Source organism: Xenopus laevis, chromosome 3L (genome assembly GCF_017654675.1).
Source record: "Xenopus laevis strain J_2021 chromosome 3L, Xenopus_laevis_v10.1, whole genome shotgun sequence".
Classification (NCBI taxonomy): Eukaryota; Metazoa; Chordata; class Amphibia; order Anura; family Pipidae; genus Xenopus; species Xenopus laevis.
The window spans coordinates 26,983,897-27,005,758 of NC_054375.1; the positions used below are offsets into that span (position 1 = coordinate 26,983,897).

At 40.9% G+C, this 21,862-nt stretch overlaps 1 protein-coding gene across 2 annotated transcripts; it reads right to left on the reverse strand.

Annotated features, from left to right (window-relative positions):
* Window positions 1-277: 277 nt before the first annotated feature.
* dctn4.L (dynactin subunit 4 L homeolog) lies at window positions 278-18,484 on the reverse strand. 2 transcript variants are annotated; one of them, XM_018251073.2, is made up of 14 exons: window positions 18,157-18,484; window positions 16,721-16,791; window positions 15,572-15,750; window positions 14,350-14,393; window positions 9,605-9,712; window positions 8,444-8,464; window positions 6,850-6,923; window positions 6,623-6,735; window positions 6,187-6,296; window positions 6,026-6,099; window positions 2,685-2,739; window positions 2,205-2,312; window positions 1,923-2,020; window positions 278-1,474 (listed from the first exon to the last, which is right to left on the reverse strand). In XM_018251073.2, the coding sequence occupies exons 1-14, from the start codon at window positions 18,289-18,291 to the stop codon at window positions 1,252-1,254; spliced, it is 1,413 nt and encodes a 470-aa protein (XP_018106562.1). In that variant the 5' UTR covers window positions 18,292-18,484; the 3' UTR covers window positions 278-1,251.
* Between the last annotated feature and the right edge of the window lie 3,378 nt (window positions 18,485-21,862).

Consider the following 21,862-nt stretch of genomic DNA (forward strand, 5'->3'; position numbering starts at 1 on the left):
ACGGCTGCTACTGCAATGCATGCTAAAGATCCAATATAAGGCATATTGACGAGTCACACTGCAGTAAAATTGCACTAAACAAAAATTATATTGCGGAGGTCATAAGTATGTCTTGTAAGACCACATTAGGTCCATGGGTTTCCAGCTGAAGAGCTAGATGAATATATTATTACCTTATACTGAGTGAAAGGAGCAGAATTTGAAAATTTTAAATAAATAAATAACTGAATTAGATTAAAAAAATCTGAAGTTAGCCTGAATAAGGTGATTGCGTCAGTAATTTTAGTGTATTTTATTCCTCAAACAGCCAGGCTAAAAAGGGATATACTGAGTTCCAGTAGATCATGCAATTGCCAGGGTTTGCCACTTCACTGTTATAAGGTTCACCCAACAGAAAACAACAGGGTTTTAAAATGCAAATTCTAACAATAAATAAGGATTTAGCATATATATATTGGTTCAGGCAATGCATCGCACACACATGGTATTAAAAGTTATTTCCAGCTTTAGGTGAATTCATGTTGCTCTTGAAAATCCAAAGATCTGGATTATGTTCCAAACAAAAATGATGAAGCAGATGCATTGATCCCTATTATAGTGTATTACTAAAATGAGACATCTTAACTGTGGGGTACCAACAGTATTCATATTTAAAAGAAGCTGGGAAATAAGATAGTCTAAAGAAGAAGCCGTGGGTTCAGCCAGTAGCAATTGATATATCAGCGCTATTGTAAAACAGCAAGATCATGTTTTTTTCACCCACAGATGGGAACAAGTCAAGAACTAAATAAATGCCTGTTAGTAAGTGCCGTGTTACATTAACTATATCTATATCCCAGATATAGAGAATCTAGCAGCTAAGGAGATGCTAGTAAATGTTTCCCTAATTCAAGCTTAGAATATGTATTTAGTTTAGCTACACTGTATAAATATAAGTAGAACAGTTTTGCAGGTGCAAGTTAAGTGTGGGAGGTGCAGATCTTTGTGGGCAGTTTAGCATATTGATGTTTGACAACGTGTATGGCATAACTTACTAGATTGTTCCTAACAGAGTTAAAGAGATCCCCTAAAGGTCAGACAAGCGATGCTACTGGCAGACATACTTGCACTGTTGTTTCTTGTTAGACAAACACCACTGAGCACTGGCTACCTAAACCACTGGTACCACCACCCTAGCCTTATTCATCATTCAGAGCTGGAGAAGTTGGCCCCAGTTAACCTCTCCTGTGCAGGTGCCAGCTATTCAGCATCTTACTGGGCTGGTGGTACCACAAGTCCCAGGTCAAGCTCCACGTGATGAGTAAGCCAGACTGCCTCTGAACTGGATTCGTTGTCTTCAAGAGGTCTCATAGGAGCTGCCAGGTTTCGGAAGTCATGTTTAAGCTTAAAACTCACAATCACTTTTCCTTTTTCTTGAAGAGGAGTGACTTTGATGAAAACTCCAACTTTATTGGCCTTCCTAAAGGCAACAACACTAGAGAAAAGAAAGAAAAAAAAACTTTAGCAGCATTATTTGGACAAAAAACAGGCACAGACAAAATAAGGAGTATTGCGAGTGGATTATATGAGCTGTCATTTTATATAAATCAATAACTGGCTGCACAGAACAAGTACTTCCGAGCTCACAGTCATTAGAGATGGTGTTTTTGTCATTAAGCAGGTTTTATATAGATATATAGATAAAAGATTGAACTTGATTTAATTGCACTGGCAAAAAATCTGGGCAGTAACGCATGGCAACAAATCAGATGCCGATAGGTTTTATGTGTTACCGCCTGGGTGGCCCAAAAAGTTTCTACCTTGTAACCCACAACAAGCAATTGACAGGTAGTAGTTGATGCTTGTGTGTTACTAGCCCTTATATAGATATTTTAGAACCATTGTGAATGTTAAATAGCAGCAAATTGGGTCTGAAAGCTTACTCTGGATCATCCTGGAAATCTTGTGGTTCGGCCAGCTCATCATACTCTGCGGCAGCATCTTTTCCTGCTAGAATCAGCTCCTTGCTTGGTACAATCACCTGCAGTTAACGGAGATGAAGTATCTGCTCACACATTCTCTACAGTAACTCTCTAGATCTTTGTGTACAGCCAGCTAAACATATTCTACTTAACCTTGTGCAAATAACAAGGTCAATCTTAAAAATGGTTATTGATCCATTAACAATATCAAAAAAAAATATGATATGATATGATATATGTTACCTTTGCCGTGCTGTTGATGTCATCTTGGTCCCCCTCCTCGCATGGGAGAAGGTTCAAATGACTGAGGTTCTCCACTGGGTTAGTTAAAGTTAAAAGGACCTGGCTTTCCTAAAACACATTTAAGATATGTCAGAATACACAGATTACCATACACACATGGTATGGGGAAAAAAATTGTGGAGTTGTGATATACACCAACAGCCAATCCCATCATTTATTTCATAAGCCTATGAACTGAACGTTATAATGTCTCAATCATTTCGATCATATCTAAATATTGAGATATTCTCAGAAAGAACTCTCTATTAGTTACCTAACCAGCGTGGGGTTAACATAAAAGGGTTTTGCCATCTAACGAAATATGCTTAAAAAATGTTAGTACCTGAATGGCAGGAGCCCCAGAAGGGAATTCCCTAAAATATTTCTGTTAATAATAATTATAAACCAATAACAATAATACAATTCAGTAATGGCACGGACCTTCATGTAACGCAGATTGGGGATAGACATAATCCTCACTTCTGGAACATAACTCCTGCAAAGTAAAACACAGTATATGAGGCTCACTATTACTTTATTTCTCTGCTCACGTTGGTTTTACTGAAATCATTTACAGAAATCTCCAAGTTTAAGATGGTAAGGTAATTATCAATGAGCCTTAAAGGAATACTGTCATGGGAAAAAAAAAATATTTTCAAAACACATAGTTAACAGAATTCTGCACTGAAATCAGTTTCTCATAAGAGCAAACAGATTTTTTTTATCTTTAATTTTGAAATCTTACATGGTTCTAGACATATTGTCAGTTTCCCAGCTGTGACTTTACCATGTGACTTGTGCTCTGATAAACTTCAGTCACTCATTACTGTTGTACTGCAAGTTGGAGTGATTTCACCCCGGTCCCCCCCCCGGAAGATCTAAAAACAGCACTCAACAGTAAAATCCAGGTTCCACTGCGACACATTCAGTTACATTGAGTAGGAAAAACAACAGCCTGACAGAAAGCAGTTCAATTCTTAAGTGCTGGCTCCTTTTGAAAGCACATGACCAGGAAAAATGCCCTGAGATGGCTGGCTACACACCAATATATACTTTCTGGGTCAGAAATGAAATTTTATATTGTAGAATTAATTATTTGCAGTGTAATTTAGAAATTACATCATAAAAATCATGACAGAATCCCTTTAAGGTCTGAGACTGTATGACCAGCCTTATGCTGGGATCTTACAAGAAGTAAAAGGGACAGCTGTTCCTCTAAATTCCTTATCTGTGATGCACCGGCCCATAAGGCAAACTGGCTAATGAATTGTTCATTTTTGACATACATGCACAAATTGTTGGGCAGTATATGCGAAACTAGACAAATGGCCCAACCAAATCTGGAAATGTTTTGGCCAGCTTTAGCATGACATGGCTTAGCATGGCTTTAGTCAAGCCTTAAAGGGGAAGGAAACCTCGTCGGCGCTAACCCCCTCCCCCCTCCTGTATTTTGCCCACCCTCCCTCCTCCCCCCTGGCCTACCCCTCCCGCTGGGCAAATGCCCCTAACTTGTTACTTCCCCTTCTGCGCAGGTCCAGTCCAGGGAGTTCACAGGCGACATCTTCTTCCTCCTTTGACCGGCGCATGCGCAGTAGGATCGTTTCGCCGGTACGATCTACTGCGCATGCGCGTGACTTTTGGCGCATGCGCAGTAGATCCGTACCAGCGAACCGATCCTACTGCGCATGCGCCAAAACGCCGGTCAAAGGAGGAAGAAGATCGCGTGGAAGAAGATGTCGTCTGTGAACTCCCTGGACTGGACCTGCGCTGAAGGGTAAGTAACAAGTTAGGGGCATTTGCCAGTGGGAGGGGTAGGCCAGGGGGGAGGAGGGAGGGGGGGCAATACACGGGAGGGGGGAGGGGGGTTACCGCCGACGAGGTTTCCTTCCCCTTTAAACTAATGTCACAAAGGGAGATCAGTAAAGGTTATCTGCATCTTATTTTTCACAGTCTTTTTTTTCAGGGAACAATTGCACTCTGCACTAATGAAGCAGCCCCAAATTCCCCCAACACTAAAAAGTTAAAGGGATACGGTCATGGGAAAAAAATTTTTTTTCAAAATGAATCAGTTAATAGTGCTGCTCCAGCAAAATCCTGCACTTTAATCCATTTCTCAAACTTGCAAACAGATTTTTTTATATTCAATTTTGAAATCTGACATAGGGCTAGACATTTTGTCAATTTCCCAGCTGCCCCTGGTCATGTGACTTGTGCCTGCACGTTAGGAGAGAAATGCTTTCTGGCAGGCTGCTGTTTTTCCTTCTCAATGTAACTGAATGTGTCTCAGTGGGACATGGGTTTTTACTATTGAGTGTTGTTCTTAGATCTACCAGGCAGCTGTTATCTTGTGTTAGGGAGCTGTTATCTGGTTACCTTCCCATTGTTCTTTTGTTTGACTGCTGGGGAGAAAAGGGAGGGGTGATATCACTCCAACTTGCAGTACAGCAGTAAAGAGTGATTGAAGTTTATCAGAGCACAAGTCACATGACTTGGGGCAGCTGGGAAATTGACAAAATGTCTAGCCCCATGTCAGATTTCAAAATTGAATATAAAAAAATCTGTTTGCTCTTTTGAGAAATGGATTTCAGTGCAGAATTCTGCTGGAGCAACACTATTAAATGATTCATTTTGAAAAAAATTTTTTTCCCATGACAGTATCCCTTTAAGCATGGGTGGGGGACAAGGGGGGGAGGTTGCTTTGGAAAGGCTGCCTCAGGAGGCACAGAGGTCAGGATTTCCCCTGCGAGCATATTTAAGTTATTTCTGCAAAGAATATTTCAAATGACAATACTATTTCAAACCACTTATCAGAAATGAGAGTGCATCTATTTGTCAGTAACAGGAGATACATAAATCAAAATATGCAGCTCTGGCCAGATGTATCCTGTGGGCACGGCTCAGACAAAACTCTAAACATTATACGAAAATGGAGTGCATAAAGACTTATTTTCAAAAGTAAAACCTCAGAGAATAACCTATAAATTCAAATAAAACCAATGAATTCAAAAGAACACAAGACATTAGATCATGCAGGGTTTTGGGTAGATAGTTTAGTAACTCGGTGTAAGAAAGTTGCTTTAACTTTAGTTATTAACCTGGAAAACCTCTGATGCGTCTACACAACCCTGTCTACACTGGAATACAGTTAATTATCATAATAATTATCCACATAATTAAATGGGTTGTTCACCTTTGAGTTAACTTTTAGTATGATATAGATAGCCATATCCCGAAACAATTTGCAATTGGTTTTCTTTTTTTGTTGTTTGCATTATTTAGCAGCTCTCCAGTTTGCAATACCAGCAATCTGGTTGCTATGGGCCAAATTACCCTAGCAATCAATGTATTGATTTCAATAAGAGACTGGCATATGAATGTGGGGGGGGGGGTCTGAACAGAAATATATAATAAGTATAAAAAATAGCAATAACAAATGTGTAGCCTCACAGAGTATTTGTTTTTTAGATGGGGTTAGAGACCCCTGTTTAAAAGCTGGAAAGAGTCAGAAGAATTAAAAAACTACAATACTAAAAACTAAATACTAAAATAAAAAACATACTAAAAGTTAACTTAAGAACCTAGCTATCCTACAGCTTGCTCCCAGTAGCCAGGTTTAGCCTCCAGTCAGATCATTAGATCTAATACATCATGGAGTGTCTGCCGTTTTCAATACATTATAAATGATAAGTAATTTTAATATCAGCACAACACACGCTCATTTAACTTCACCAAGTTTGGAAACCTTTCCACGGTCACCTAACAATTGAGACCAATCAACTTACAGGGCCACCAGCTGGATCTTAAACTTGATAGATGTTGGGTTAAATTCAGGCTTGCTCAAATTATGTTCACATTTCTGGTTATAGGGAGAGAAGAAAATGAATACTTTAGTATAATGGTTAAATAGAAGTTAAATTCTTGATGAACTCATTTAGGTACTCACCCTGCATCGCAGTGATCGCTTGATTAATAGATGTTTGTGGCGAGGATGCAGCTGTGAGGCACATATGGGCTGGAAGTCTGGTTGTAACAAGCGCTGATCCAGAGTGGTAACTGTTATCAGACAAGACTCTATTATTGTCTTAAATAGTGATCACATAATGTGCATTCAATCATATTGGCCAGAGTCCCAGTGGAGATAAAGGTCTTATCATATTGACACATAGTAGAGTCAGTTTCCACAGGAGTCAATTAGCTGGGAGGAAACCCATTCTAGCTCAGAATGGAATATACAATCCAGGTTCTGCAAGGTAACCGTGCTAACCTCTGTGCCAAACCTATACAGCCGAAAGGCTGGATAAATGCAGCTACAAAAAAAACTACTGCTATAATTCTACAGAATCAGGGGTGTTATTTGGCATTTAACATCCAAACAGTACCTTCAGTTAGATTGATAGGCCTGGTGTAATAATCATCTGGCAATGGTTCCACTTCTTCAACAGCTTGCGCTGACTCAATCTTTATCTCTCTCTGGTCTTCGCCTTCTTTAAGACTGGAAATAACAAAAAGTCAAATGCTCTTACATGATTTATTAACCCTACAAAATTCCAAAGGGCAACTTTAACTCAAACAGCAAAGCCTCATGTTAGCAGGAATCCAAACTTACGTCAGTCCAGTAAGGGCAGTAATAGGCGCCCCTGGCCTCTGGCGCTGGAGCCTTGTTCCACGTCCATATTTATCCTGTAAAAAGAACAATGTCATCATTGCACTAACTTCAAGCTAGATAGTTCTTTATTTGTTAATGAATGTTGATAGCTGAAGGGATGCAACTTTATTAAATGCATGAAATGATGCTCATTAAGCAAGGTTTCTTATTCTTTTTAGCTTGAGTCCAAGATTCAGGGTAAAATAGTTTGGTGACCCTAGGTTTCATAATTATGTATCTGTTTTTAAAGGAGACATATAGGATAAATGAAAAAAACCCTAATTTTGTAGGCAATTATGAGTATTATACGGTGTTGCTTTTTCATGGTGCTAAAAATTAATATTATCTTTAGAAATAGTCCCTTTATTGGAGCTCCCTGTAGATGTTCTCTGGTCCCTGTCGGTGTTTCAAATGAGGGCGTGTCCTAACGGTCCCTGCCAGAAACACAGTAGGAGGGGGACAGCCAATCACAGCCCTGCAGTCACTCAAGCACAGACAGGCTTTAGTTCCCTATCAGGTCCTGCTAGATGATGATTGGTTCCTATTCTACAGTTCAGTGAGCCTCCGGCTCCCCCGAACAGCCTGGGAATTCAGGGAGCAGGAAATGGAAGAGAAGGGAGGGATTATTAGGGGTTTTGCAGAAATATTCAATAAATAAGCCTGAAACACTTTTTTTAAGCACAATTCTTCTATATCTAAAGGAGTATAACCCACTGGTAAGTTCTTATTTTTTACACAATATGTCTCCTTTAATGACTATTTTCTGTTGTAGGGGAACACAGCTGCTGATTTTCTTAATACGTTTTTTTCTATGTAACGATACCAAATTGCTTGCCTGTGCTAAAGCATTCCTTATAGAAATAAATGCGAATACCATCAGTTATTTCCGCTAGATGGTGCTGTTCAGAAGTCTATAGAGAATTCCATGGACAACGTACAGTCGTCTTGACTCGGATTCAAAAACGGCCCTGGCAATTCCAGTACACGGAGGCCGAACAGCCCCCACGCAGGCCCAATAAATAGTGACTGTCTATGGCATCTTTCAGAAGCCCCTCTGGCATTTAAAAGAATCCACAGATTGCCAGTTTGGCCTGGCAGCACTAATAAGTTTTGTGGGTGCAATCCGCCAGAACATAAAGGTAGCCATACACTATGAGATTTGCTTGTTTGGAGAGGTCTCAAAATGATTTAAATTGGGGCATTTAGAAACCGTTGGACGAGGATCACATTAATGCACCAATCTTGCCCTTCTTAAAGGAGAATTCAACCCCCTAATTTGCATCCCCCTTTCCCCCTACCCTAAATAGGCCCCCCTCCCTCCTGGCCTACCTGGCACCCTGGGCAAATGCCCCTAAATTTCTACTTACTTATAGTGCTGAGCCAAATGTCCTCTAATGAATAAATGGAGCACTTGAACCTAAAAATTGCACCCAATTGAATTTGAGTTGTGCTTATTGTGGCTTCAGTGTCACATTTTTATATCCATTGCTGCAAGAGGCATCAGATATTAAAAAGTTATTAAGCAGAGCAGTGATGACAAAGCCTTGTGACTTACCGCCACATGAATAGTATGTTGCTGGAGAAAAATCCCAAACGTTTGCAATCAAAGTAAAAACAAATAAAAACAGTTACCACTGAAATCGGTCAGTAATACAACATATGAATACATCTTTCTTGTGGTTTTTGATTTTGCATGTAGCCTAAATGGCCATCACCATCACCATCATCGGAAGAGCAAAAACTACTAAACAAGCTTCTTCTACAGGAGCATTATTTACAATATGTATGCTGCTGAATCCAAATAGCTCATGTATGGCTCAGAATGTAACCAGTGGCAGCTAGCAGGCAGAGGACTGCCATTATAGATCGGGCTTGGACAGTTACAAAAAATTGATAAATACAAATGTAGGTGAATCAGGATCAACCACCTAAAGGTAGCCATATATGGGTTGATACTGGAACACAGCTGTATGTACAGCTAATCACTGTATATGCTCTGTCTAGACCCCCACAGTGTCTCCCCACAAGGACTCCCACAACATGGGGCTCCTTTCACCTTGATTTGGCCTGCAACCTAGCTTGATTAATCATGTAAAGATCTGGCTGGTGTGTCTGCGACCTGCTCAGGCTGAAATAAATCTATGCCAACATAGATGTACAAGCACAAGTGTACTTGGCTCAATCCAGTATATTTGTATACGGAGGCTATGAGACAATATAAGAACAAAAAAGGCTAATTAGAGTTTATTTTCCATTCCAACACCCTTCCTAGTTATAGAACAGCATGTCTATTATTCATAAACATGAACTGAAATATGGCAGCTGCTAAAACAAATTTAACCTACACTTGTTTTTTAAAAGAAAATATTAAGCAACAGATAGTATATCTCAAATTTAGTGGTTTATTAAAGAATCTTACCAAACTAATTGGTGGGTGCTGGATCAAATCTTTTTGTATAATTATTCACATAGAACCGCACTCCAAATTTTTAGTGAATCACATCTCCTTTATCGCATAAATCTTGTGTGTCCAACATTTCGGGACCCCCTTGGGGCTTTTATCAAGGAAAAAGATAAAGGCCCTGAGGGGAGCCGAAACGTTGGACACACAAGATTTATGCAATAAAGGAGGATGTGATTCACTAAAAATTTGGAGTGTGGTTCTATGTGAATAATAAATAAAAATTTTAGTGGTTTAAGTAGCAAGGACACTTACAGAAAAGGCAAGCGGCATATAGTTGCGACGTCGCACCAGCTTCTTCCTGTCGCGTTCAATCTTTTCCTTCTGTGCCAGTTGCTGGTAATACTCTAGTAGTTTATTAATCTAGGAAGAAAGAAGCCCCAGCCAACCCATATCAGAGAATGATTATTATATGTAAATGCTTTAGGGAATTTTCAATTCCTGCTCCAAACTGGAAAGCATCCATTGATTATCTAATACTAAAGGTTTGTTTCAATGTGAGCACCCCTTTAAAGGATCAGTAACATCAACATTTTTATTTTTTTAAAACAATTTTTTTGTATACTATGAGAAAAAACACCCAACACATATTGACTAAAAAGTTATTCAGAAATAACTTACCGATTGGGTGATCCATCGTGCGGTGCTACATTTCTCCTCCCTACCTTCCTTATTCTTATAGCCAGGGAGGAGAAAGAGCGCTGCATGATGGGTCGTCGCCCTGTTGCCTTTTCTGAAGTGGAGCGCAAGCGGAGATTCGGTAAGTTATTTCTAAATAAAGACTTTGCAATTTTAAAGTTAAACATGTGTTGGTGGGGTTTTTTCGTAGTATACAAACAAAAAAAAATTTTTTTTTTGATGTTACTAGTCCCTAAAAAACAGAATACCTGGTATTACCACAGATGTGAACTACATATGCACGTCGAAATCTCGATTTGCGTTTTGGGACTTTCCTTTAAACTTAGTTAAGGAAAGAATGCAATCAAAAATAGTTATAATATTTAATTCAGTATTACTGTATTTAAAGGTTAGAACTGCCAGATTCTGAGGTTTGGCTAAAGTCAACGACAGAGTAGGACAAAATAGTGTATGCGTAATTAAGCCTGCAATAAATGAAATTAAATATTTTTAAATCAATAAATAATAAATTAAATATAAATGTATTCTATTTTTACACAGACAGCTAATTCCACTGAAAATGTACCATGAATCATACTTTGTCTGGGTGTCTGTCAGTCCCCGTCCCCCCCACCTTGTTCCATCGTGAAGTGTTGTATTCTGGGACTTGAACTCCCTCAGCTTTCCAGAAAATCTGTGCCCCACCTACTATGAAAAGCAGAAGAAAGTCAAGACCCACATGACATCATTTCACAATGGAACATGATATGGGTGGGGTTGCATTACTAAAGCGTAGATAGGGAACTAGTGTCTGTAAACAGAAATATGCTATCATGGGTTCCTTTTAATCTATGGTATAACTATAAGGTATGTATGTGTAGGAAAAAAAACTAGGATTTATATACCTACCGGTAAATCCGTTTCGCTGTAGTCGACGGGGGGACACAGGAGACCAGTGGGGTTACGCTCCATCCTCCTGGAGGCAGGACACTTGATTGAATAAGACAAAAAGGGTGGCGTGCCTGGATGTTCCAGCTTTACCCCTAGTACATCCCTCTTCAACTCAGTTCGTACCAAGAAACCGTACACAGAGAGAAGATATAACAGTAACACTATTTCAACAATCAACCTACAGAGGGTGGGAAGTCCTGTGTCCCCCTGTTGACTACAGAGAAACGGATTTACCGGTAGGTATATAAATCCTATTTTCTCTGGCGTCTCCGGGGGACACAGGAGACCAGTGGGGACTTAACAAAGCAGCCCCAACAGGGAGGGTGAATAAGAATTAGAATGTGATGCCTTTAGTCTCGCACCGCAGCATGCAATACTTTGCGACCAAAGGCTGCCTCTGAAGAGGCAAATGAGTCAATTTTGGTAGAATTTAGTGAAGGTATGGATTGATGACCATGTAGCCGCTCTGCAGATCTGCTCAGCCGGGACAGAGTTGTGCCAGGCCCATGATGCCCCTACTGCTCTGGTGGAGTGAGCTCAAACCCCGGAGGGGGGTGACTTCCCTTTAACAATGTAGGCTTTTTGGATGCACTCACATATCCACCATGGTGGCTTTAGAGGCCGGTTGTCCGGCTAATGGTCCAGCTGGAATGACTAGCAGGCAATCTGACTTGCGAGTCTCTTTGGTTCGTGATAGGTAGATTTTTAGCGGTCCGACCACATCACGGCCGGCATTCTTGGGATCCGGACATAAGGATGGTACTACAATGTCTTCGTTGATATGAAATGATGAAACAACCTTTGGCAGAAATTTCGGGTTGGTACGAAGTACCGCCTTGTCCTTGTGAAAATTTAGGAGATGAGGATCACATGAAAGTGCACCTAGTTCTGATACTCTGTGTGCTGAAGATACTGATAGAAGTAGAACTACTTTCCAGGTCATCCATGATGGTTTTACTGAGCTTAAGGGCTCAAAAGGAGGGTCCAGGATTGCATCGAGAACCACATTGAGATCCCATGTGGGCAGCGGTGTTTGACGTGGGGGGGCTATATGTGCCACCACCTGTAGAAAAGTCCTCACCGAATCCTCCAGGACCAACTTGCGCTGAAAAAGCAGAGATAATGCTGATACTTGAACCTTCGATGAACTTAGTTTAAGATCTAAGTCCATCCCTCTTTGTAAAAAGGAAAGAATGTCTGGAATGTAGCATTTTTGAAATTGGACCCCATTTTCTTGACACCAGGTCCAGTATGTCTGCCATTATAGGCCTTGGACGATACTGGTTTTCTAACCTGTAACAACGTGGCTATGACGTTTTCGGAAAAACCCTTTAGCCTCCAGATGGATTCTTCAACCGCCAGGCGCTCAAATTGTAAAGTCCAGGGCTGTGGTGGTTGATTGGTTCTTGTCTTAGTAGATCTAGTCTGTGTGGCAGTGGTATCGCCTGATCCACAGACAGCTCCTGGAGGTCGTAAAACCACGTTCCTCGAGGCCAGAATGGTGCTTTGACAATCACAGAGAGCTGCGAGCGTCTGATCTTTTTTAGTACTCTTGGGAGCATAGCAAGCTGAGGGAAAATGTACCCCAGTTTGAAGTTCCAAGGCTGTGTCATTGCATCGATTACTTCTGCCAGTGTCTCGGCAGCAGGTGAAGAACCGTGGAACCTTGCGATTGCATCTGGACGCCATGAGATCTATCTGTGGACGTCCACATAGCTGTACCACCTCTTGAAACACCTCGTGATGCAATTCCCATTCTCCTGGATCTAGCTGGTGACGGCTGAGAAAGTCCGCCTGCACATTGGATACTCCTGGAATGTGTATTGCGGACAGTTGTACTGACTTCTGTTCTGCCCAATGGATGATCAGTTGCGGCTCTGTGAGTGTGCCCCGGCTTTATGTGCCTCCCTGCCGGTTGATGTAGGCCACTGCCGTGGCATTGTCGCATTGTACCTTGACGGCCCGGTTTTGCAGTGGTGTCTCCCAGTGGGATAACGCTAGACGAATTGCTTTGAATACGAATACTTCGAGAATGTTTATTACCAACTGTGACTCGTCTGGAGTCCAAACGCCCTGTGCAGTCTTGCCGTTCCCATTGTGGTGCCCCTGAATCGGAGGGTGCACCTGCTGCCTGTTCGTGTGATGATCCTTCCTCTGCATCCTCTAACACACCAGGAGCAGCATTGGCATTATGTGCCAGTTGCCCCCCCCCTCCCCTGGAGAGCATGAGCGGCAGAGAGGATCAGCTCTACTCATGGGGAATTTAGTGTTGCATTTGATGCATGCAAAGTAAGACGTCACAGCCTAGCAACTATCCTAGAGTGCACCTAACTTTCGCGCCAGAACCGATCGTGCTAGGAAGCCTGCCTTCCCAGCTGCGCCGAGCGGTGACGTCACTTCCATGAGCCTTGTGCGCACTGAACCTTTGTGCAAAGAAGCCGACAGCAAGGGCAGATCTCTGCACCCCAGTCGGAACGCACCTGAACTTCGGTGCTAGTCATCAGTCAGGCAGAAGTTGTGGCCTGAAGAAAGCAGCATCCACAAACAGCAGGAAGTCAGCTACGAGTATGGGAGAGCGGGGGCAGATCAGAGGGGGGGACACAAGCAGGCTCAGAATAAGCAGCACAGCCAACAGAACAGGAGGCTATACTAACATACAAAGGACATCCCGGCCAGAATACCTTGGGCCCTGATGGGCAGGTCCAAGTCTGGGTGGTCTTAGTCCCCTAAGGGAGGTGGTGACCCCGGGTGTCTAATTCCAGCATTGGGGGGGTTAGCCTTTAGGAATCAGGTATACCTGTTCCTTGCCTAGCCCCTGGTGTCAGTGCTACCCACTGACCGACGAATTCCTTGGAAGGGTCTCCTAGAGACATAGGGTCCAACCTCCTGTGGACAGGACACTTAAAAAACGGAGTTGAAGAGGGAAGTACTAGGGGGGTAAGGCTGGAACATCCAGGCACGCCCCCTTTTTTTCTTATCCAATAAAGTGTCCTGCCTCCAGAAGGATGGAGCTTAACCCCACTGGTCTCCTGTGTCCCCCGGAGACGCCAGAGAAAGAGACACACACACACTTATGCTTATAGATAAACTTAAATGGCTAAGATAATGTCAAAATAGGGGTATATTTTCTCTTTAAATAGAAATGTCCATTATAATTATGGAGTTTTTAATTAAGGCTAGCATTCAGAAATTGTTGCCCTTTTTATTGGAAACCACAGGGATCATTTTACATAAGTTGGGAAAAAAACAGCCACCTTTTCTTTGTAGAGCTGTACCATCTCTCAAACAACTCCCTACACTCAGTATTCCAGTTCATGTCTCCCTGCACCATTTACACAAAGCCTTTTACTGGGCTATATATGAATTGTACTGTAAACACAGTGTTTTAGTTTAAGATATCAAGTAATTAACATTTACAGGTATATACTTACCCTCTGTGTGTGTAGATTCTCAGGTTCCTGCCATCCACCACTAGCTGCAACAGAAAACATGTTTCCCATTACAACAGTGACCAATATATGTTTTTCCCACATTTTCATTTGAATAGGAATGTGTTGTTATCAGTGAAAAGAAACTGTAAGAGAAATATAAGCAGCTAAAAGCCCCCCAAAGCCGCCCCCAGCCCAGCAAACCTTAGTAAAGGCGACCCTCTGACACTGTTAAATCATCTTCCTGAGTTGTTTCAGTCACGCTGGGGGCTGAGCAATCCCTCCATAGGCTAGAGTCCCGTTTTCATTAGTAATTAGCCTATGGAGGGATCCCGCCGCCACCAGCCCAGTGTGACAAACAACTCCGGAAGATGATTTAATGGTTTTGGAGGGTCACTTTTACCAAGGTTTGATGGGATGGGGGCAGCTTTGGGGGACTTTTAGCTGCTTATATTTCTCGCACAGCTTCTATTCACTGATACCAACATGTCAGTATCACTTTAAATTGCTGTGCCTGCCCATCAGCCTTTCTCAGCCAGATAGCTGTTTCTGCCTAAATCCTGACTGTCTTGCAGGTATGTGCATGCCTACATCATATTAAAGTTGACATTTAATTTCAGATGGAACCTGAGCCTGCAAATAATCTCACTGTACTGGCTCTGCAGCAAAGTTACAGTATATGATCTCTCTCTGATATGAAGATTAGATATCCAGAAAGCGCTGAATTATGAGAAGGCCATGTCCCATAAAGTCACTTTTAAACAAATAAATGTATAATAAAACAGTACAAGTATGGGATATGATTTTCGGAAACTCATTATACAGAAAGCTCTGAATTACGGAAAAGCCATCTCCCATAGACTTCATTTTATCGAAATCAAAATTTGTAAAAATTATTTCCTTTTTCTTTGTATTAATAAAACAATACATGGTACTTGATCTCAACTAAGATACAATTAATCCTTATTGAAAACAAAGCCAGCTTTATTTAATGTTTACATGATTTTCCAAATTATGAAAAGATCAGTTATCAGGAAAACCCTAGGTCCCAAGCATTCTGGATAAAAGATCCCATACCTGTACTTGACAGTATTAGCTACATAAATTCATATTGGTAGCATTTTTTCTTTGTAGTCTTCAGATTTGAAAAGTTTCAGTACAGACCACTATCATTCCGTGTAAATCCTATTTAGTTTTTGTTCAATTTGTTTTTTGAAAAACTCACCAACAGATTTGTCAGCCATCCCAACATCCCTGGAAGTCCAACGACAAAATCCACAGGCGAGGTAATAGGCTTTCTTCATGGTAGTTTTGGCTGGGTCATCTGGGAGTGGGGCAGGTATGTTAGTTGCCCGGGTGGAAAGAGTGTGCATGCAGCAAGGGCAGTCAAAGCAGTTTGCACACCTGTAAAAAAAAAAAAAAAAAAAAAAAAAAAAAGAAAAAAGACACACGTCCATCAAGTTGAACCTTTAAAGTCTATATATAACCTGCCTAACTGCTAGTTGATCCAGAGGAAGGTAAAAATACCCATTTGAAACCTCTACAATTTGCCCGAGAGGGGGAAAAAATCCTTCCCGACTCCAAGATGGCAATCAACTTGTACTATGAGCTATCTTCCATAACTCTGTATTCCCTCACTTGCTAAAAAGCCATCCAACCCCTTCTTAATGCTATCTAATGTATCAGCCAGTCAAGTCAAATTTTGCACTTCAGGCCGAGAGATTTTAGACATGTCAAGGAACCCCAAGGCGACGGACAGCTCATTTATTATATACACTCAATTTCTTATACATGAAAGGGAGTTTAACTTAAATTCAACTGTGTAAGTACTAATTTTCTTTCCAGTATGGGTGATTGATTTACAATGCTGAAATTAAGATAAAATCAACAGACTAAACATGTCTATGATACATCTGTGGTATAGGGTCTCCAAAGGTAAAGCAGTTACTCACCACATAGGGGAAGCGGCCCAGGTGCACCGCCTTGAGCCCTCAGCAGGGGGACAAACCGAACACCAATTGGAAGCAGGCACTCAATGAAGACAAACTTCCACCAGGACAATAGTTCAAAGTAAAAAATGTTTATTGTGTCCACAGCCTTAGACTAAACATGTCATCATCTGATGCACCTTACTGGCAGGTGCACTAACAGGGGAGGAAGCAAAATCAACCAAAATTCCTTTTGTCTTTCTGATGGAACCCAAAAGATCAATAGCATTTAACCATAACCATAAAAAGTTTGGTCTGCACTTGAAATTAAACGTGTGCTTTACCACCCTAAACATGGAGCATATTTTGCTGATACATTGATTTACACATCCCTGTGTATGGGAATATTAAATCCTCCGACCATTTGGAACTTAACACAAACAAACCTGTTCTTTTTCAGCTTTGCTTCTGCTGATGGCATATTCTCCAGGCAGCTGGGACAGTAGTGCGAGTCCACCTACAGAGAAAGAATTTAGGTCAACATATTTTTCAGGTAAGGGTCAACATAAGTGTAAGCATAGGCTTCCTTGCTAAAAGAGCCATGTAAATAAAGTGATACACAACAGTGTTTTTGATAGTATCTTAAAGGAAAGTGAATATAGTCTTTCAATGCCACCCACCATAGAAGAGTAAGTTTCTTTACTGTTTAACAGGCAACATGGCAAGTTCAAAGAGAAGCAGAAATAAAAGTTATAAAAGTATAAAAATTCTGTAATCAAGCTTAGAGGTAGTTAATTAAATTACCAATGCACAGATAATCCCTCTGTTACCGAAACAGTCACAAAAAAGGGGGGGGGAAGGAGGGATATACTGGTAATTTAATTATCTATCTACTCAGCAACAAAAAAAAAAAGGAGTCAATTTAATTTTCCTATTTGCCCTGAAATATTAAATACCAGAGATGTGTATGTGATTAAAATAATACACAAAATGCAACAACAAAAATAAATTTTATATATATATATATATATATATATATATATATATATATATATATATATATATATATATATATATTTATTTATTTATTTATTTTTTTAATTACAAATTGTCAATGGTTTTAAAGTTACATGTATCTGTATTGCTATTGAAAGGAGTGTTTGTCCCTGTCTAGTCTCTGCCCTTATGTCTAAGACTGTTGATACAATGTAAGACAAGGCAGCTGATTAACAGACCTGTCGCTGCTGGGGAACTAAGACTATTGCAACATTGTTTAAAAAGTAACAAGCAAATGCTGCTTTCAATAGCGATTGTTTTTACAAATAACTTGAAAGTTAATGCACTGGAAATGTTTTAATAAATGGAAAGTTGATTAGAATTGGGGCTTATTTAATTAGGCAATTTTTTATTTTTGGGTTTGACTTGCCATTTAACCCTCGAGTATTGGGCTGTCAGTGGGATGGTGGGGGAATGACAACTGGTGTTTGCAGACGCATATATTAATATTATGTCATTAATCATAAATGACCTGCACCTTGATCTAAATTCTCCCCCACACACTTTATTTATTTTTTTGCTGTGGTTCCAATGCACTAGCCGCCCTAACCCCACACTTCACAGAGAACGACAGAGCTCAGTCAGAGAGGCCTAGTTGGGCATAACACAAACAGCATCCACGGACTCAAATGAGAAGGCTACACCCAGCACAGGAGCTGTTCCGGTCACAATCCTTTGCCTAGTTGACACTTCCGCAGCTCCTCAGCCAATCACAGGCAAAATAATAATGACATCAACCAATGAGATTCCCAGCAGCCAGGCCAGGGCGTAGCCAGTCGCCTTGATACCGGCGAGTTAACCCATATCGTTGCCTAGCGGAGCTCACCTCGTGAGAGACACATTCTAGGGAGCGGAGCTCGCTGCAGTATCGGCAGAAATAGAGTTGAGAGAGAGGCGCTCGAATAGGCTTGTCGCCGTGTACTAGGTACAATACTCTGTCTAACTGCAGCAGCGACGCCATCTTGAGCCACAGGGAATATGAAACGCAGAAGCGTCTCCTGCGGCGTGCGCGCTCACGAGCTGTAGGGGCGTGAAACAGTGCCTGATCTCCGCCTGCGTGCTGCGTGCTCGTTCCAATGTTGTGATTGCACACTCCTCTATGGGTGGTCTTTAGTAAGTGGTTACTGTCAGTGACGCTATAGAGGAAGGGTAGCGGCTAGTTCCTAGGAAAGGACCCGACGTCACGGTCATGTGATCCTATCATGTGACCGCTCCACTGCGGCTTTACCTATTTGTGAGCGGCAAATTCAAACATGGGAAAGTGGTAATGGGTTCTAGTGGCGGGCTGCCGGCTTTTGACAGGACCTGCAACTAAATTCCCAGGGTTGCCAACTTGTATTGTAGGTTTAGTACAGGTTGCAACCTCTACTTTAGGTTTTGGGCCAGTTCATTGTGTCGCTGGATGTTTGTAGGGATTGAAGGCATCACTGCCTCTGAATTTCTGTGGGGTGAGGGGGGGGATCACACAGAAATTCTCAATATTTAGACACCCAAATGCAGCTACAATATTGTTGTTGGAGCTGGGGTTTTTTTATCATTACTCTCGCATAATTACAATGCAACAATGGCAAGATAAAATGAAAGGCAAGACATACTGACACAGCTATAACATAGTGAATAAAGTACCCCCTATTGTAAAATATAAGGATATTATAAGTTACCGAGGAGTTTCATGACCGAAGGCTGAGAGAGACTTCTAATATCCTCATATTTTACAACTGGGGGTACTCTAATTCTAATACACAAGTTTCAGTGAGTCGTGTGACAGAAATGACATCAGAACTCATTTATTACTGATGACATCAGAACTCACCGTTTATAAGGATATAATTTACAAGATATTCATGCTTTTGTGTAGTATAATATTAAATTCATTAACCATAAACAGGTTTTCTTTTCTGCCATCCACTGAAAGTCTCCTTTAATGGAGAATAATGTAATGGACAACTTGGGAACAATAAATTGTATAGAAACTGTTGCCTTGGTGTTTCATGAGCTGACGGAAAATGTGGAGCGCCCAGTCAAGTAATAGAACATGGATAACGGTCATGAGAGGGACTTCTATTTAAGGAGAGGATTATTGCCCCTAAACCTCATTTTCCAGTTTGCTGCCCAGTTTCACAACTTAGACAAATCACTCTGCAAAGTGGCAGCATCCTGCATGGAACCTATAGTTCTGCATAATTTAGTATCATCAAAAATAAAACAGTACTTTCAATGCCCACCTCCAGGTCATAAATAAACAAGTTGTAAAGCAAGGGACCTAGTACTGAGCCCTGCGGTACTCCACTAACAACACTGGTCCAATTAGAAAATTTACCACCACTCTTTCTAGTCTATCTTTTAGCCAGTTCTCTATCCAGGTACAAATACTATGTTCCAGGCCAACATTCTTTTAATTAACCAGTAACCTTTTGTGTGGCACTGTATCAAATATGCTTTAGCAAAGCCTAAGTAAATCATATCCACTGCCATCCCAGAATCGAGGCCCCTGCTTACCTTCTCATAAAAAGAAATTAAGTTAGTCTGGCAAGATCTATTACGCATAAAACCATGCTGGCACACACTCATACACTCTTTGTGATTTGCTATAAAGTCCATCCTTTTGTAACCATTCGAAAAAGCTTTCTTACCACTAACGTCAGACTAACTGGCCTATAGTTTTGAGGCTGAGAACGGGATCCTTTTTTGAATAGAGGCACCACATTAGCAATTCGCCAGTCTCTCAGCACTATGCCAGAACTCAATGAATCCTGAAAAATTAAGTAAAGAGGTTTGGCAATCACAGAGCTAACCTCGCTAAGTACCCAGGGATGAATACCATCTGGGCCCGGACCTTTGTTAATCTTAACATGTTCTAGTCTCTTTTGAATTTCCTCATGTGTGAACCATGCATCATTAGTTGTATTACTAAAATTGGGACTATTAAGAAGGAAACCTTCATTAACTGGTTCCTCATTTGTGTAGACAGGCGAAAAATATGAGTTCAGAATCTGTGCATTTATTTTGTTTTCATCAACCAGCTGACCACCCTCTGATACTAAAGGTCCCATCCCTTCCTGCTTCATTTTTTTACTATTAAAATATTTAAAAAATAATTTTGAATTATTTTTAAAAAACATCCTTTTCCATATCAATTTTAGCTTGCCTTATAGCTTCTTTGCATTATTTATTGGCCTCCTTGTACCTTATAAATGATTTGGCTGTCCTAGCTAACTTGAAAGCCTTAAAAGCATGTCTTTTCTTACCCACCTCAACACCAACACTATTGAACCAAAAAGCTTTTGCTTTGCAACGATGACCAATGTAACAGCTCCCCTAGTGGTAATAAATACGTATTGTTTTGCTTATTGTGCCTATGGGAAGAAATTGTAACTTTCATTATTACTGGGGATTAAACACAAACGGCTGGAAACCTTAATGTCTTCTTGTTTCTTACATTTCTCTAGGGCTCACAGTGGCTCTACAGGAAGGAGGAGAGGATCTGTAAGATCAATGATTTGGAGAGCATGAGGAAGGACATCATTGGCGAAATAAAATGGACAAGCTATGATTATTGTATAGCTAGAGACAGCCTGGAATTAACAAGGTGATGGAAAATCAGATTTATGGCTGAGGTCCTGCAGGACAAGATGAAGGCCAAATCCCAACTGAAACCCCTCTACAAACAACTAGAGGAGATAAACTGGGCAATTTTCAGGAAGTTCATGGAAACATATCCAGGTACAGTATCTAATGAATTTATTTGTTCAATTATTACTATTTTATAATAGGGCTGATGTATTGAAAGCCATTGCAATACTGTGATTTTGTTAAAAACAACCACAAAAAGAAGATATAAATCCTGTGCAGTTGAAACCTATTGAGATGCCATAGAAACTAATAGGAAGTGTATCTTCATCATTTTGGCAAGGAATTGGGATTGGGATCAAATGGCTGAGAAAAAATGCAGAGAAACCTGTGATTTGCAACTTGTCCCATAATCACAGAGGCAAATGGTTCATTCACATTTAGTAATGTTAATTTGCATAACTGCCATATTTCTGATTAAAATCCCCCAAAATGTTATAGAATTTCTACAGAGATATCACTTACTAAGGTAAAACCCTTGGGTACAAGTTTAACGTTATTTTGTTTGGTTTTGCAGAGAGCCCACCAGCACCGTCGCAGTTTACACGGTACCACATATCGATGCACCTCTGTGTAGGTGATCTTCAAAACACAGAGGTGAGTGAGCCATTCTCAATTCCACCAGCGGTGCCTCCACTCCAATACACCATGATTCCACCAGTGATGCTCCCCCTTACACCTAAAATATGGTTCCATAGACAGTAGCACCCTTAGGCCACTTGGTAGACCCTGCATTCCTTTTCAATCCATCCCTCAAACTACAGAAGCCGGGTCTGCAGGCTGCCTGGGGTCCAATGGAATGGCGAGGAATGCAGGGTTCACTTTGTAGCTTAATGGTGCTCGTGTATATGCAGCCATATTTCCTTCTATTTTAGTTCCCTCCACTGCAATTCCAACCACAG